The 15,068-nt window shown below is 40.6% G+C and overlaps 1 protein-coding gene across 4 annotated transcripts in view; it reads right to left on the bottom strand.

Moving 5' to 3' along the window:
• Nucleotides 1-561: 561 nt before the first annotated feature.
• Nucleotides 562-15,068, bottom strand: part of lingo2b (leucine rich repeat and Ig domain containing 2b) — a 26,874-nt gene continuing 12,367 nt past the window's right edge. Inside the window, exons 2-3 of one of the 4 annotated variants that reach the window (XR_008607557.1) lie at nucleotides 918-3,819; nucleotides 562-861 (exon numbers count right to left, since the gene is read on the bottom strand). Coding sequence is in view for 2 of the 4 variants with exons in the window: in XM_055053512.1 (XP_054909487.1) it covers nucleotides 1,952-3,819 (1,868 nt within the window). In the remaining 2 variants the exon portion in view is untranslated. Of the gene's footprint in view, nucleotides 3,820-6,774; nucleotides 6,924-15,068 lie in introns of those variants that run through there. The other 3 variants (XR_008607556.1, XM_055053513.1, XM_055053512.1) reach the window with 3 other exon arrangements.

The raw sequence follows: 15,068 nt of genomic DNA on the forward strand, positions 1-15,068 counted from the left end.
CGAAACTGGAGCTGAGTTCAAATCCGCAGTCACTCAGTTCATGCAACCGAGTGACTGACTGATACAGACTCACAGGACTGCAGACCAACACCCAGTGAGGGCCCCTCTGCGATGAGGCGGTCTGCAATGACGACTGCCTATGGTGATGGCAGTCTGCAGTGATGGCAGTCTGCAGTGATGACAGTCTGTGGTGATGACAGTCTGCAGTGATGACAGTCTGTGGTAATGGCGGTTCGCAGTTAGGGCAGTCTGCTGTAATGGTAGTCTGCGGTGATGGCAGTCTGCTGTGATGGCAGTCTGTGATGAGGGTAGTCTGTGCTGATGGCAGTCTGTGGTGGTGGCAGTCTGTGTTGATAACAGTCTGCAGTGATGGCAGTCTGCTGTGATGGCAGTCTGCTGTGATGGCAGTCTGTGCTGATGGCAGTCTGTGGTGAGGCGGTAATATAAAAGTGAATATCAAAGTTTCACCAGTTGACATTAAATCCTTAATAAATAAAGTTTCTTCAGACTTTGGGGTTGAATTTATTTCCTTTTGAAAATATACCCATAAATTTGTCATATGAAAACGATTATACAAGCTGGAACATTTTATCACAACAGGATCACACAAATATCCCCCAAACCCCAATTGCCCCTCCCACACCCCCTTTACAAATAGTTGCCCTTCAGGGTTAATTATTTATTTTCCCATCGTAAACATTTAAAACATCGTCAACAAAAATCTGAACAAAACTAAAGAGAACGAGAAACTACAACATTCAAAACGGCCATTTATGAAAGACCAAGACCTCCTTACTGCCCCAGACCTCCTTACTGCCCCAGACCTCCTTACTGCCTCCAGACCTCCTTACTGCCCCAGACCTCCTTACTGCCTCCAGAACTCCTTACTGCCTCCAGAACTCCTTACTGCCCCAGACCTCCTTATTGCCCCAGAACTCCTTATTGCCCCCAGACCTCCTTACTGCCTCCAGAACTCCTTACTGCCCCCAGACCTCCTTACTGCCCACAGAACTCCTTATTGCCCCAGACCTCCTTACTGCCCACAGAACTCCTTATTGCCCCAGACCTCCTTACTGCCTCCAGACCTCCTTATTGCCCCCAGAACTCCTTACTGCCTCCAGACCTCCTTACTGCCTCCAGACCTCCTTATTGCCCCCAGAACTCCTTACTGCCTCCAGACCTCCTTATTGCCCCCAGAACTCCTTACTGCCTCCAGACCTCCTTACTGCCCCCTGGCAGTTTGATCTGTCTGCAGACTGGAAGGTGGTGGCTGTAAATCTTTGCCACCGTCTCTTTCATATCTAGGAATTTTTCTCCCTTTGATTTATAATGATATAAAATTCAACATGACTTTCCGTCTTTCCGTTTCTGTGCAGAGGAGCAGCAGACCTGTTTTCCTGAAACGCCTTTTCCAGTCTAGACAACCAGAGTGGTCTTGTTCAGGGGATGTGATGAGGGGCTGATCTAAGTTTCTGCAGCATTTCAGTAGAGACTCATTTGCGGGTTTGCATACAAACACCTGCTTCCGGTAGAAAAACCCGAGAAAGAAAGAAACACTTTGGACCTCAACGTTTAGTCTCCACCGCACGAGAAAGGCAATGCGTGCACATGCACAAAGAAATACACACACACACACACACACGCGCGCCTTTCAGGCTGCAGCTGAGATGGGTCGGTTCGGTTCGGTTCGGTCGTGACGCTGCGGTCTGTGATGCCACGTCGTCACTCATCCCGTCAGTGAGTCGGTCGCAGCGCGATGCCAGTCCCATATTGATATGTCGGTTATAGATTTATATCGAGTACATCATGAACATCATAAATCACAAGTCCACTGATCACTAGACCACCGTCAGACCCACAGCCACTAAACATCACTTCCGTTTGTCACAAATCCACTTTGTCATTAAAAACGAACAGACATTTTGTTTTCCGGCGGAAGCCGCAGCGTCCGTCAGATCATCTTCATGTTGACGCGCCGCGGGCCGCTGGTCTCCGCCACGTCCGCACCGCCGCCGTTGGACTTCCGGGGGACGTACTCGATGTCGAAGTTGTTCCTGTGTCGGCCTTTGCCGCGGCTCCAGGCGAACAGCAGCAGGAAGCAGAACACCACAACGCCCAGGAAGGACAGGCAGCCCATGGCGGCGGAGATCAGGATGGTCTTCATGTCGATGGGGACCGTCATGTTGTACAGCACCGTGCCGTTGCCCCAGGTGCCGTTGGGCTCCGTCAGGGAGCCAGAGCTGCGGTTGCTGTAGTGGAGCCTGTCGCCGGTTCCCAGGCTCTTCACGGCCAGGGACGCGGACAGGCTGGCGTTGCCCGCCGGGTTGCTGGCGATGCACAGGTACACGCCGCTGTCATGCAGCTCCGCCGCCTTGATCTCCAGGCTGCCGTCCGGTTGGACCTCCACGCGGCCGCTGCTCTTGGCCGTGACGTAGCGTCTGTGCGGCGTGATCCAGACCACCGAGGGCCGCGGCGCTCCCTCCGCCGTGCAGCTCAGCCGCGCCGGCTGGCCCTCGTCGGCCATCAGCAGCTGCGTGGCGTTGGGGCCGACCCGCGGCTTGGTGCAGGTCATGTACCTCGACACCAGCGGCTCCTTGAGGTCCCGCAAGGATTTGCCCAGAAGGTGCTGCGGCGCGCTGCACTCCGGCTGCAGGTCCAGGATCTGCAGTGAAGCCGGCTTGTGGCTGCTGAGCAACCAGAGCAACCGGCAATCGCACACCAGCGGGTTGCCGCCCAGGCAGAGCCGCTGCAGGGAGTCCGCCGAGGCGAACACGGCCCTCTCCAGAGAGTCCAGCCGGTTCTGGGACACATCCAGCAGCTGGAGGGACTTCAGGCCCGCAAAGGCCAGGGGCTCGATGGAGAGCAGCTGCGCCCCCTGGAGGCGGAGCTCCAGCAGCTGCGGCAGAGGGCCCAGCTCCCCCTGCTGGATGTGCTGGATGCGGCAGTAGGACAGGTTGAGGTGCGTGAGGTAGGGCAGGTTGCGCAGCGCCGCTCCAGGAAAGGCAGACAGGTTGGTGTTGGTGATGAACAGGGAGGTCAGGTTGAGACCGTGCAGCGACAGTGGCGGCAGGCTCTCCAGCAGGGGCCAGGAATCCACCTCCAGGTGGCGCAGGCGAGTCAGCCGCTTGAAGGAGAAAGGCTTGAGGAAGCTGATGCTCAGAAAGCGCATGCGCAGCTCCAGCAGGTTGTGCAGGTGGGCCAAAGCGTCGGTGGGAACCACAGTGAGGTTGGAGCGCTCCAGGGTCAGAGTCTGGATGCCCAGCAGCCCCGTGAAGGCGCGCTGGGAGATGAACACCAGCTGGTTGTTGCTGACCTCCAGGAAGGTCAGCCGGTGCAGGTCCTGGAAGGCGTGGTCCAGCAGAACCACCAGCCGGTTGTGACTCAGGTCCAGGAACGTGAGGTTGGTCAGGCCCGCCAGCACGCCCTTCGCCACCAGCATGAGCTGGTTGCTGCGCAGGTTGAGCGAGCGCAGCGCCACGTTGGAGTGGAAGCAGCCGGGCTCAGCGACGCTGATGGTGTTGTCGCTGAGGTCCAGGTCCTCCAGCTGCAGGAACGACGAGAAGTTGTAGAAGTTGATGAGGCGCAGCTTGTTCTTGCTGAGGTCCAGGGCGCGCGTCTCAATGGGGACGCCCTCCGGGATGCTGGCCAGCCGCTTGCGGTGGCAGCTGACCGACTTGGTCTGGGCAGAGCACTCGCACCGCGCGGGGCAGCCGGAGGCGGAGCCGGCCAGGACCAGCAGCAGGCCGCCGGCCAGCAGGAGGCGCCGCATGGCTCTCTTACCCACCATCACGGCAAACAGAGCAGCATCACCAACAAGCCCTGCAACAGAGCAAAGCAGGAAAGCAGTCAGTCAATCAATCAATAAACCTGTCAGCCAGGGTTACTGGGATCGCACATTTTCAAAGAGCCTTCCATCATAAGAACGTCAGACAATCACCAGCTGAGGCATTACGTTTTGTCAAGTTCCATCATGAAAATGATCAATAAACATCAAATATGTTGATCAATAGAAACAAAAGTCTGCAGATCTTTATTTATTAGAGGAGTTTACACAAACTATTTTACATTTGCATTCAGAGTTTCTCCCAGAAAACCTGCTAATCCTGGTGCTAGCGGTGCCGAGGCAGTGCACCATGTTTCTGAGCTAAAAACAACATGGAGGTGAACGACGTTTCATCACGATTTGGAAACAATAGCGTGTGATGCTAACAGGCAACAGCAGGGAGGTGCAGCTGGAGCATTCAAGGCTGTAAACCTCACTGGTGCTGCTAGTGGTGAATAAAACTCTTATTCAGAGTTAAACAACTCTTAGCCTGGCGGGGATGGAGTAAAGCCTGATGACCCGCCAGGCTGATAAACGCTGGAAATGTTTCAAATGAGAAAAAATCACATCTGAAGAAGTTTTTCACACAAGTCATTAAAATTATACCAGCGATGCAAACAGTGACATGAAAATATTCATGATGTGAAAAAACTTTTTTTTTTCACATCATGATTTCACATCATACAAAACATGATTTCTCTAAATTTTTTCCACGCAGTGAATTTATTTTTTGTCAATTTTAGTTTTAAAGTAAACTCAGCTACTGTTGTGGTAATAAATGTAAGTGGAAGACTTTGAAACCGTCTTTATGTGGCTCTGAAGGTTCAGATTTCAGCATCATCAAAGTTACTATAATAACATGATGACATATTAAAAACACATTTTCATTCACTGAAATAAATAACTATTGTGGAAAAACTTAACTGGAACAATATCCTGCATTTCCACAAAAATAACCAAAACATAATGAAATTATAGATGTAATATTATCAGCCGTTCACACTGATGTGAAATTAATTTTTTCCCCACACAAACTGTGATTTGCTGTTAGTAAATTATGGCGCTTCACATACGTTAGTCTGCAACATGGCCACAGAAAATCTTTGGGTAAAACTCCAGAGTCGATCGGCTGTTTGACAAAAATTAATGCATAAATTAATACACTTTTCTTCTGCTGGGTATTCATTACCTAATCAATGTTCACATAATCACAAAACAATACTCTGACCTTTCTGAATATAAAAAAATGAATAAAAACTAAAGGGATGCAACATTTAACTAAATAAAACAAGAAAATACCAAAAATGTGTTCATAAAAGTCAAGTATCATAAACCCAAACTCTGCTAATCCTGGTCTGAACACATTTTCAGCATCTTTCTCTTCGTCTGCAGAGGAGAATCTGAGGCAAGGAGTGAAATGTTTCACCAGATGAAAATGTTCCTCTGCTAGCTGCAGCCAGGCTAAACGTCCTTTGCAGGATAACTCAGTGTGTGTGTGTGTGTGTCTCTGTGTGTGTGTGTGTCTGTGTGTGTGTGTGTGTGTGTGTCTGTGTGTGTGTGTCTCTCTGTGTGTGTGTGTGTGTGTGTGTCTCTGTGTGTGTGTGTGTGTGTGTGTGTGTGTCTGTGTGTGTCTCTGTGTGTGTGTCTCTGTGTGTGTGTGTGTGTGTGTCTCTCTGTGTGTGTGTGTGTGTGTGTCTCTCTGTGTGTGTGTGTGTGTGTGTGTGTGTGTGTGTGTGTGTGTGTGTGTGTGTGTGTGTGTGTGTGTGTGTGTGTGTGTTTGGCTGCAAACCTAAAATAAGCTGCTGCTATTATTAAACCCTGAAGCAGATTCACCAGCAAACCTCTGGGTAAATAAATCTTCCATTGTTTCCAACGACATTTTAAAAATGACGTTGTTGTAATTTTCTCCAGTTCTGCTATAAAAAGTATTGAACCCTTGAAGATTCTTTCCTGTCATATTTACATTTTTTACAGATAAAATAAATCCCAATATGACACAAAGATAACCTGAATAAATCCAAAAGCAGTTTTAATGGCTATTAAAATGTTTAGGCGCTTTTAATAATTATAGAACCCCCCCAGCAGATGGCGCCCTGGGTGGTTTCCTCAGGCCCATATCAGAACCTGATGAGTGACCCCAACATGTTTCTGTTTAAAGATCAATACAGACGTTTCCCAATGGATCACACAGAACATTATTACTGGCTTTTATTTTGAAACTCAACATCCGTTCATCTGTTAGTCAATTAGCATATTAGCTAAACACTTAGCTCAGAATTGGATATTAAACATATTGCAGCTAAAAACTTAACTTGCTAATTATTAGCTTCAAACATAAATGTTCAGATTACTAAAATTATTTTTTTAGCCAACTAAATTATTTTGTTTTCCAACTTTAGTTTAAAAGAAATATTTAGAATAATTTATTTAACAATATTTTGTATATCTTCAAACTAAAATATTTAGCTACATATTTTTTAAATTGCATATTTAGTTTGGATTATGAAAGAATGAACCAAAGCTGAACATATGACAGGAAATGAAGCCAATTATCGTGTAAATGCAGGATGATATTCAAATGACTCTTCAGCAGAATCCATGACTCAGCAACATGACGTCCAGGTCTCCATCCCATAATAAACTCATTTCAACTGATGGGCTGCGCGCGCAGCCTGCTGACAGATTAACAGCAGCTTCAGAGTCCAAACAGCTGGAAGCTGATTGTCAATGTGGCTCTTAATCCATGTGTGAGGAGGAGCCGGTTCGGTTCGGTTCGGTTCGGGTTCGGCTCTGGAGCCGGAAGACCACCGAGCAGCCACAGGTCGTTGGGCTGATCAGAACCAACTCAACAGCCGCAAAATCTGCATTCAGCAGGCGGACATCGGTACCAATTAGAGCCGCGAGGAAACCCGAACCGAACCGGAATCCAGATGGAGGAGAGAGAAACACACCTTCCTTTGAAACCAAAGTGAGACAGCGCTCCTCTTCCTCATCCTCATCCTCATCCTCCTCTCCGCAGGCTCAGCGCTGTGCAGGTTCTGCAGGTTCTGGTTCTGGACGGGTTTCAGACATGAGATGCAGCGACGTTTTAACAAAGAGCAGGCCGTTGCCACGGCAACCACAAACCCCGTCCTGCGTGCCAATCAAATTAATGAACAAAGAAACATCCAGGAGGAGGATGACGTAACGGCTTTGCTTCAGCGACTCAGAGGAACCGAATCAGAACCGAACCGGGTCGTTCGGACCCGTTTGTCCATCTGGTCTAAGGTACCGGTCCACCTGGGTGTCGGTCCTGGCTCTGCTCCTCCTCCCGCCTCAAAGGATGAAGAATTCCGGACCGAACCGGAACAGGTTCTGCTGGCGATTACACTTTAAATGTTACTAAACATTACTGAGTGTTATTAAACATTACTGAGTGTTATTAAACATTACTGAGTGTTATTAAACATTACTGAATGTTATTAAACATTACTGAGTGTTATTAAACATTACTGAATGTTATTAAACATTACTGAGTGTTATTAAACATTACTGAATGTTATTAAACATTACTGAATGTTATTAAACATTACTGAGTGTTATTAAACATTACTGAGTGTTATTAAACATTACTGAATGTTATTAAACATTACTGAGTGTTATTAAACATTACTGAGTGTTATTAAACATTACTGAGTGTTATTAAACATTACTGAATGTTATTAAACATTACTGAGTGTTATTAAACATTACTGAGTGTTATTAAACATTACTGAGTGTTATTAAACATTACTGAATGTTATTAAACATTACTGAGTGTTATTAAACATTACTGAGTGTTATTAAACATTACTGAATGTTATTAAACATTACTGAGTGTTATTAAACATTACTGAGTGTTATTAAACATTACTGAGTGTTATTAAACATTACTGAATGTTATTAAACATTACTGAATGTTATTAAACATTACTGAGTGTTATTAAACATTACTGAATGTTATTAAACATTACTGAATGTTATTAAACATTACTGAGTGTTATTAAACATTACTGAATGTTATTAAACATTACTGAATGTTACTAAACATTACTGAATGTTATTAAACATTACTGAATGTTATTAAACATTACTGAATGTTATTAAACATTACTGAATGTTATTAAACATTACTGAATGTTATTAAACATTACTGAATGTTATTAAACATTACTGAGTGTTATTAAACATTACTGAATGTTATTAAACATTACTGAATGTTATTAAACATTACTGAGTGTTATTAAACATTACTGAGTGTTATTAAACATTAGTGAGTGTTATTAAACATTACTGAATGTTATTAAACATTACTGAATGTTATTAAACATTACTGAATGTTATTAAACATTACTGAGTGTTATTAAACATTACTGAGTGTTATTAAACATTACTGAGTGTTATTAAATATTAGTGAGTGTTATTAAACATTACCGAATGTTATTAAACATTACTGAATGTTATTAAACATAACTGAATGTTATTAAACATTACTGAATGTTATTAAACATTACTGAGTGTTATTAAACATTACTGAATGTTATTAAACATTACTGAATGTTATTAAACATTACTGAGTGTTATTAAACATTACTGAGTATTACTAAACATTACTGAGTGTTATTAAACATTACTGAATGTTATTAAACATTACTGAGTGTTATTAAACATTACTGAGTATTACTAAACATTACTGAGTGTTATTAAACATTACTGAATGTTATTAAACATTACTGAGTGTTATTAAACATTACTGAGTATTACTAAACATTACTGAGTGTTATTAAACATTACTGAATGTTATTAAACATTACTGAGTGTTATTAAACATTACTGAATGTTATTAAACATTACTGAGTGTTATTAAACATTACTGAATGTTACTAAACATTACTGAATGTTATTAAACATTACTGAATGTTATTAAACATTACTGAGTGTTATTAAACATTACTGAGTATTACTAAACATTACTGAGTGTTATTAAATATTACTGAATGTTATTAAACATTACTGAGTGTTATTAAAAATTACTGAGTGTTATTAAACATTACCGAATGTTATTAAACATTACTGAATGTTATTAAACATAAGTGAGTGTTATTAAACATTACTGAATGTTACTAAACATTACTGAATGTTATTAAACATTACTGAATGTTATTAAACATTACTGAGTGTTATTAAACATTACTGAGTGTTACTAAACATTACTGAGTGTTATTAAACATTACTGAATGTTATTAAACATTACTGAGTGTTATTAAACATTACTGAATGTTACTAAACATCACTGAATGCTATTAAACATTACTGAGTGTTATTAAACATTACTGAGTGTTATTAAACATTACTGAGTGTTATTAAACATTACTGAATGTTATTAAACATTACTGAATGTTATTAAACATTACTGAGTGTTATTAAACATTACTGAGTGTTATTAAACATTACTGAGTGTTATTAAACATTACTGAATGTTATTAAACATTACTGAGTGTTATTAAACATTACTGAGTGTTACTAAACATTACTGAGTGTTATTAAACATTACTGAGTGTTATTAAACATTACTGAGTGTTATTAAACATTACTGAATGTTATTAAACATTACTGAGTGTTACTAAACATTACTGAGTGTTATTAAACATTACTGAGTGTTATTAAACATTACTGAGTGTTACTAAACATTACTGAATGTTACTAAACATTACTGAGTGTTATTAAACATTACTGAGTGTTACTAAACATTACTGAGTGTTATTAAACATTACTGAGTGTTATTAAACATTACTGAGTGTTATTAAACATTACTGAGTGTTATTAAACATTACTGAATGTTATTAAACATTACTGAATGTTATTAAACATTACTGAGTGTTATTAAACATTACTGAGTGTTACTAAACATTACTGAGTGTTATTAAACATTACTGAATGTTATTAAACATTACTGAGTGTTATTAAACATTACTGAATGTTACTAAACATTACTGAATGTTATTAAACATTACTGAGTGTTATTAAACATTACTGAGTGTTATTAAACATTACTGAGTGTTATTAAACATTACTGAGTGTTACTAAACATTACTGAGTGTTACTAAACATTACTGAGTGTTATTAAACATTACTGAGTGTTATTAAACATTACTGAGTGTTACTAAACATTACTGAGTGTTATTAAACATTACTGAGTGTTATTAAACATTACTGAATGTTATTAAACATTACTGAGTGTTATTAAACATTACTGAATGTTATTAAACATTACTGAATGTTATTAAACATTACTGAGTGTTATTAAACATTACTGAGTGTTATTAAACATTACTGAGTGTTATTAAACATTACTGAATGTTATTAAACATTACTGAATGTTATTAAACATTACTGAATGTTATTAAACATTACTGAATGTTATTAAACATTACTGAATGTTACTAAACATTACTGAATGTTATTAAACATTACTGAATGTTACTAAACATTACTGAATGTTATTAAACATTACTGAATGTTACTAAACATTACTGAGTGTTATTAAACATTACTGAGTGTTATTAAACATTACTGAGTGTTATTAAACATTACTGAGTGTTATTAAACATTACTGAATGTTACTAAACATTACTGAATGTTATTAAACATTACTGAATGTTACTAAACATTACTGAATGTTATTAAACATTACTGAGTGTTATTAAACATTACTGAGTGTTATTAAACATTACTGAGTGTTATTAAACATTACTGAATGTTACTAAACATTACTGAATGTTATTAAACATTACTGAATGTTACTAAACATTACTGAATGTTATTAAACATTGAATGTTACTAAACATTACTGAATGTTATTAAACATTACTGAGTGTTATTAAACATTACTGAGTGTTATTAAACATTACTGAGTGTTATTAAACATTACTGAGTGTTATTAAACATTACTGAATGTTATTAAACATTACTGAATGTTATTAAACATTACTGAATGTTACTAAACATTACTGAATGTTATTAAACATTACTGAATGTTATTAAACATTACTGAGTGTTATTAAACATTACTGAATGTTATTAAACATTACTGAATGTTATTAAACATTACTGAGTGTTATTAAACATTACTGAATGTTACTAAACATTACTAAATCAGAATAGCACAAAGTCTTTATTATGGTTCTCTCTGAAATCCTCATTTTAAAGAAAAAACCTCCTGATCAGAGCAGAGGCAGTCAGCTCTGCAGAGAGAATCTTATTTCTGGTTGCTGCTAATTAAAAGACAACAGCTCATTCTGTGAACTACCGGCAGTGAGTACCTTGCAGGATTTAGTACTGACCCAAACATTCATCTGACAGTAACATGCATAACAGTGAGTTAGATCATGATACTTATGACCTCCTTTTTTGCCTCCATCATGGTCACAGCTCTAACCCTAACCTCTGACCTCTCCTTTCACACAGAACACCAACTGTTTTTGGTTGTCCACTTGTGTTAGCAAGTTCATTCATATTAGCTAAATGTTTAGTTTATAAATGATTAAATCCCATTTTTCTAAATAAAGTATTGCTGCTCATGTCTGACAGTTTAACTCTTTAGACTCTTCCATGTCAGACGTTGGAAACATTTTTATTTTCACGGCAGCAGCAGATTAGTAGCGTTTTGTTGGATTCTGAGACTGAAGCTGATCTGACGGCTGCTGAGTCACTTCAGGATCGGCTGATTCTCCAAAGACGGGAAAACTTGTCCTTGGACTGAAGATCTGTCCCAGGGACGTCGGAGAGCGGAACCTTGAAAAGACGAGGCTTGGATCCGTCTGAACATCAGCGCTTTGCTCGATGCCTCAAGCATCCGGTCTGCTGCTGGCTCAGCCGACGCTTTTCCTCTGGTGACCAGCAGCAACACGGCAGCAGAACAGAAACTCTCACAAGAAACCAGAAGCAGCTCAGGTCTAACCAGGCTGCCTGCTGCTGCCGCCAAAGAGTCAGACAGAAAAACAATCTGAGAATCCAGAAGATGATTTGTGCTCAGAAAAATCCCAGAACATTTTGGTTCTGAAGACTCAGCAGAACCAGAACCAATAATGTTCAGCAGATCATTAACAGAACCTGGATGATCCTCCAGGTCTGACGCTGAGACCCATTCTGCCAAAAACGTAGCAAACCAAACTAGCAGCAGTGGTTTGTCGGAGCAGAACCGGTCCTTCTGATCCGCTCACGTTTCCTCCATCTTATTCAGACGTTTCCATTTTTACCAAAACTCAATTAAGACAAAGGATGAAACGTTTTAAAGCCAACAGAGACGCAGCAGCAAAGCACCAGCTGCAGTTCATACACAAACCCTCAAGAGCCAGCTTTTATTTTGATAGTCCACTTCTTCTTACTGGTATATTAGCTAAACATTTAGCTGTGAGCTAGCTAAACATGCACAATAAACACAATATAATTCACTGATCCTCAGGCCAAAAAGCTTAAGTATTAAATATTAATACAAACATAACCACAAGTGACATAAAATAGTATTTAAAATATATACTTAAGTGTGATATTGTCATTTAAATATAAATACAATAGAACAACAAGCATGCACCTGGAAATGTTAATCTCTAAAAACTAAGAGAAGTTTGATTTAAAACTTTGAAATTAAATAGTTTCTAAATATTTAGCTTGCTAACTAAACATGTAGCATTAAACTAAATGTTTAGATTGGTGCCGAACAGTTTATCAATGAAATGTTGAGTTTGAAACTTACATTTATGAATGAATAACAGAATAACTCGCTGAATGTAACTTAGAAAAATGAGCTGCTGTGTTTTCTGAATAATAATCCAAATGATTCATTTCTGACTGGAACTTCAGAAACTCCTCGACCTTCTGGATGTTTCAGACGTCGTTTCTTCAGTCATCAGGGAAATGAAGCCAATTTGTTTTATCGGCTATTTACGGGTTTTTCCATATAGACGGGATCAGATCCAAAAGAAAGAGGTTCCACCTGCAGAGGAACATTGGATCCACTGGAGTCACTGGATCCCAGTGGAGGATCCACTGGAGGATCCATCTCCAACCACTTCACCATGAAGCAGCTTTTGGAGGAATTACAGATCGATGACCGTCCTTCGTTGGCCCCAAGCGGCCGCCGCGGCGCGCAGTCTGAACCGTCTCTCTGAGCTGAACCGTATATTTAGACTCCCTCGAAAACATCCAGAACCTCAGAGTTCTGTTGGGTCCAGCAGTTCAGACTCAATCCTAACAGAGACGAGACACGATGAAACCGAGCAGAACCCAAAAACCTGCAGAATGGAGGGCCTACTTTCTCTCTCCTCTAAATGTCTTCAGTTTTCTGGCAGCAGGATGTGGATCCCAGTTCCTGCTGGTTAATTAGAGCTTCTGCTTCCTGTCTGCCAATTAAAGAGCTGCTTTCTGCTTCGCTGCTCTCGCTGCCTGTGAGGCGCCGCGGCGCCGTCACCAAGCCCCAGTAACAGCCCCCATCAAGACTTATTGATCAGGGAGGTTGCTACAAATGTCTTTGTCTGGATGGCAAAAAGCTGCTGCGTTTCCATAGAGCAAATTGAAATGATGAAAATAAATTGGCTTAAAAGCCAAACTGCAGTTATTATCTTTGGATCTAAAGAGGAACAACCTAGAACAGGGGAGCTCAGTGTTCACTGGATCTTGGCAGCAGGTGACAAACTGAGCGCCACCAAGAGGCTGAAACCAGCAGTGCTGCTCAAAATATTCAAAATGTTTGGAACTTTATTAACGAATGAAAAAATTCAACAAAACGTGTTAAGATTCATGATCTTAGTATTTATTGTTTCAACAGTATGTTGCACAATTCAGTGCATTTCAGTTCAATAAAAAAAAATAAATAAAAAGAGGCGACAGATTGAGTGACGAGCAGAGCAGGAGTTTAAATTGGCGAATCTTTGCTGTTTTCATGAGAGGCTTATTAATAAAAATAAATATCAAATAAATAAATATCCAGACAGGATATTCATGGCAATATGGAAATAAATATCAAGCCTGAAAACCTGATATCGTAACAAATTGAATGTTTTTAACGTCATCTCTGCTCACGAAAAGGTGGAGTGGTGTCGAGTTGATCACCTGTTCAGGTGATCAACTCAGTGTTTACCTGTTTCAGGTTTAATGTTATCAACATTATTACAGTTTGCTAAATGCCAGAATAATGATGTCACTGCTCTGCAGGGCTCTGATAGGTTAATGTTGCTGGGCTCAAGCACAGATGACATCCAGGTCAGGGTCAGGGTCAGGGGTTAGGGGTTAGGGGTCAGGGGTTAGGGAAAGGGTGTCTCTCATTAATCTGAGGAAAATCCATAACTAGCTGAACATGTTGACTTAAATATGTTTAACCTAAAAGTTGTTCATTTTTGATTTGTGAAAACTCAGAAGTACTTCAAACATTTTATATCTGTTAGAATTTTCACCTACAGATGTCAGTATTTTTATCTGCAACAGGAAGCGCAGGCCAGATGAAAATTAACTTCATTTGAAGCTAAATTAGCTAAATACCTAGTTTGAAAGCTAACTATCATGATGCATAATTAACTTACGATATCAGTTTGTAAACTAAATATCTGGTTCATAAACTAAATAAGTAGTAAATATTTGTCCTATTTAGTTTGCATTTAGCTAGTTCAAAGCTAAATATGTAGTTTAAACAGTTAGCTTTCTACCAGAATTTGTGACACAAATTAGTGAAAACATGAACAATCGTTGCTGTTAGTTTAGATTTAAAATGGCGCCCAGCGGGAGACGCTCCACTGATTCATGGATGAGTCGTTTTATTTCTGTTTTTTTCAGGGAATATGAATTTCTGCTGCTGGAGGATTGGAGCGACGTTCTGACCCGTTCTGGGTTGGTTCTGGCCGTTCTCCTCCTGCCTGTTGCGACCTGAAGGTCGCTCACCGGCTTCAGTTTCTGTCTAATTCTGTCTCAGGAACTCATCCATTTTTCATGGTACCGGTTCCCCGGCCCGACCCGTCACCCCGCTTTGTTCCCACCACGTTTAAATAATAAAATTACTTCTGTGTAATCTGAAGCAAATCAGCTTTATTATGGAGCTAAATGCTCAGCAGGGGGTCAAAGGTCAGGATTATCTCCAGCTTCTCTCAAAGCCTGACACCAATGATAAAATCTCACAAACGGACCGGAGCGGCCATGTTACTTCACTTCAGAAGCACACTGTGAAACCAGAACCAGA

This window comes from Poeciliopsis prolifica, unplaced genomic scaffold, assembly GCF_027474105.1.
Source record: "Poeciliopsis prolifica strain line A6 unplaced genomic scaffold, Auburn_PproV2 SCAFFOLD037, whole genome shotgun sequence".
Taxonomy (NCBI): Eukaryota; Metazoa; Chordata; class Actinopteri; order Cyprinodontiformes; family Poeciliidae; genus Poeciliopsis; species Poeciliopsis prolifica.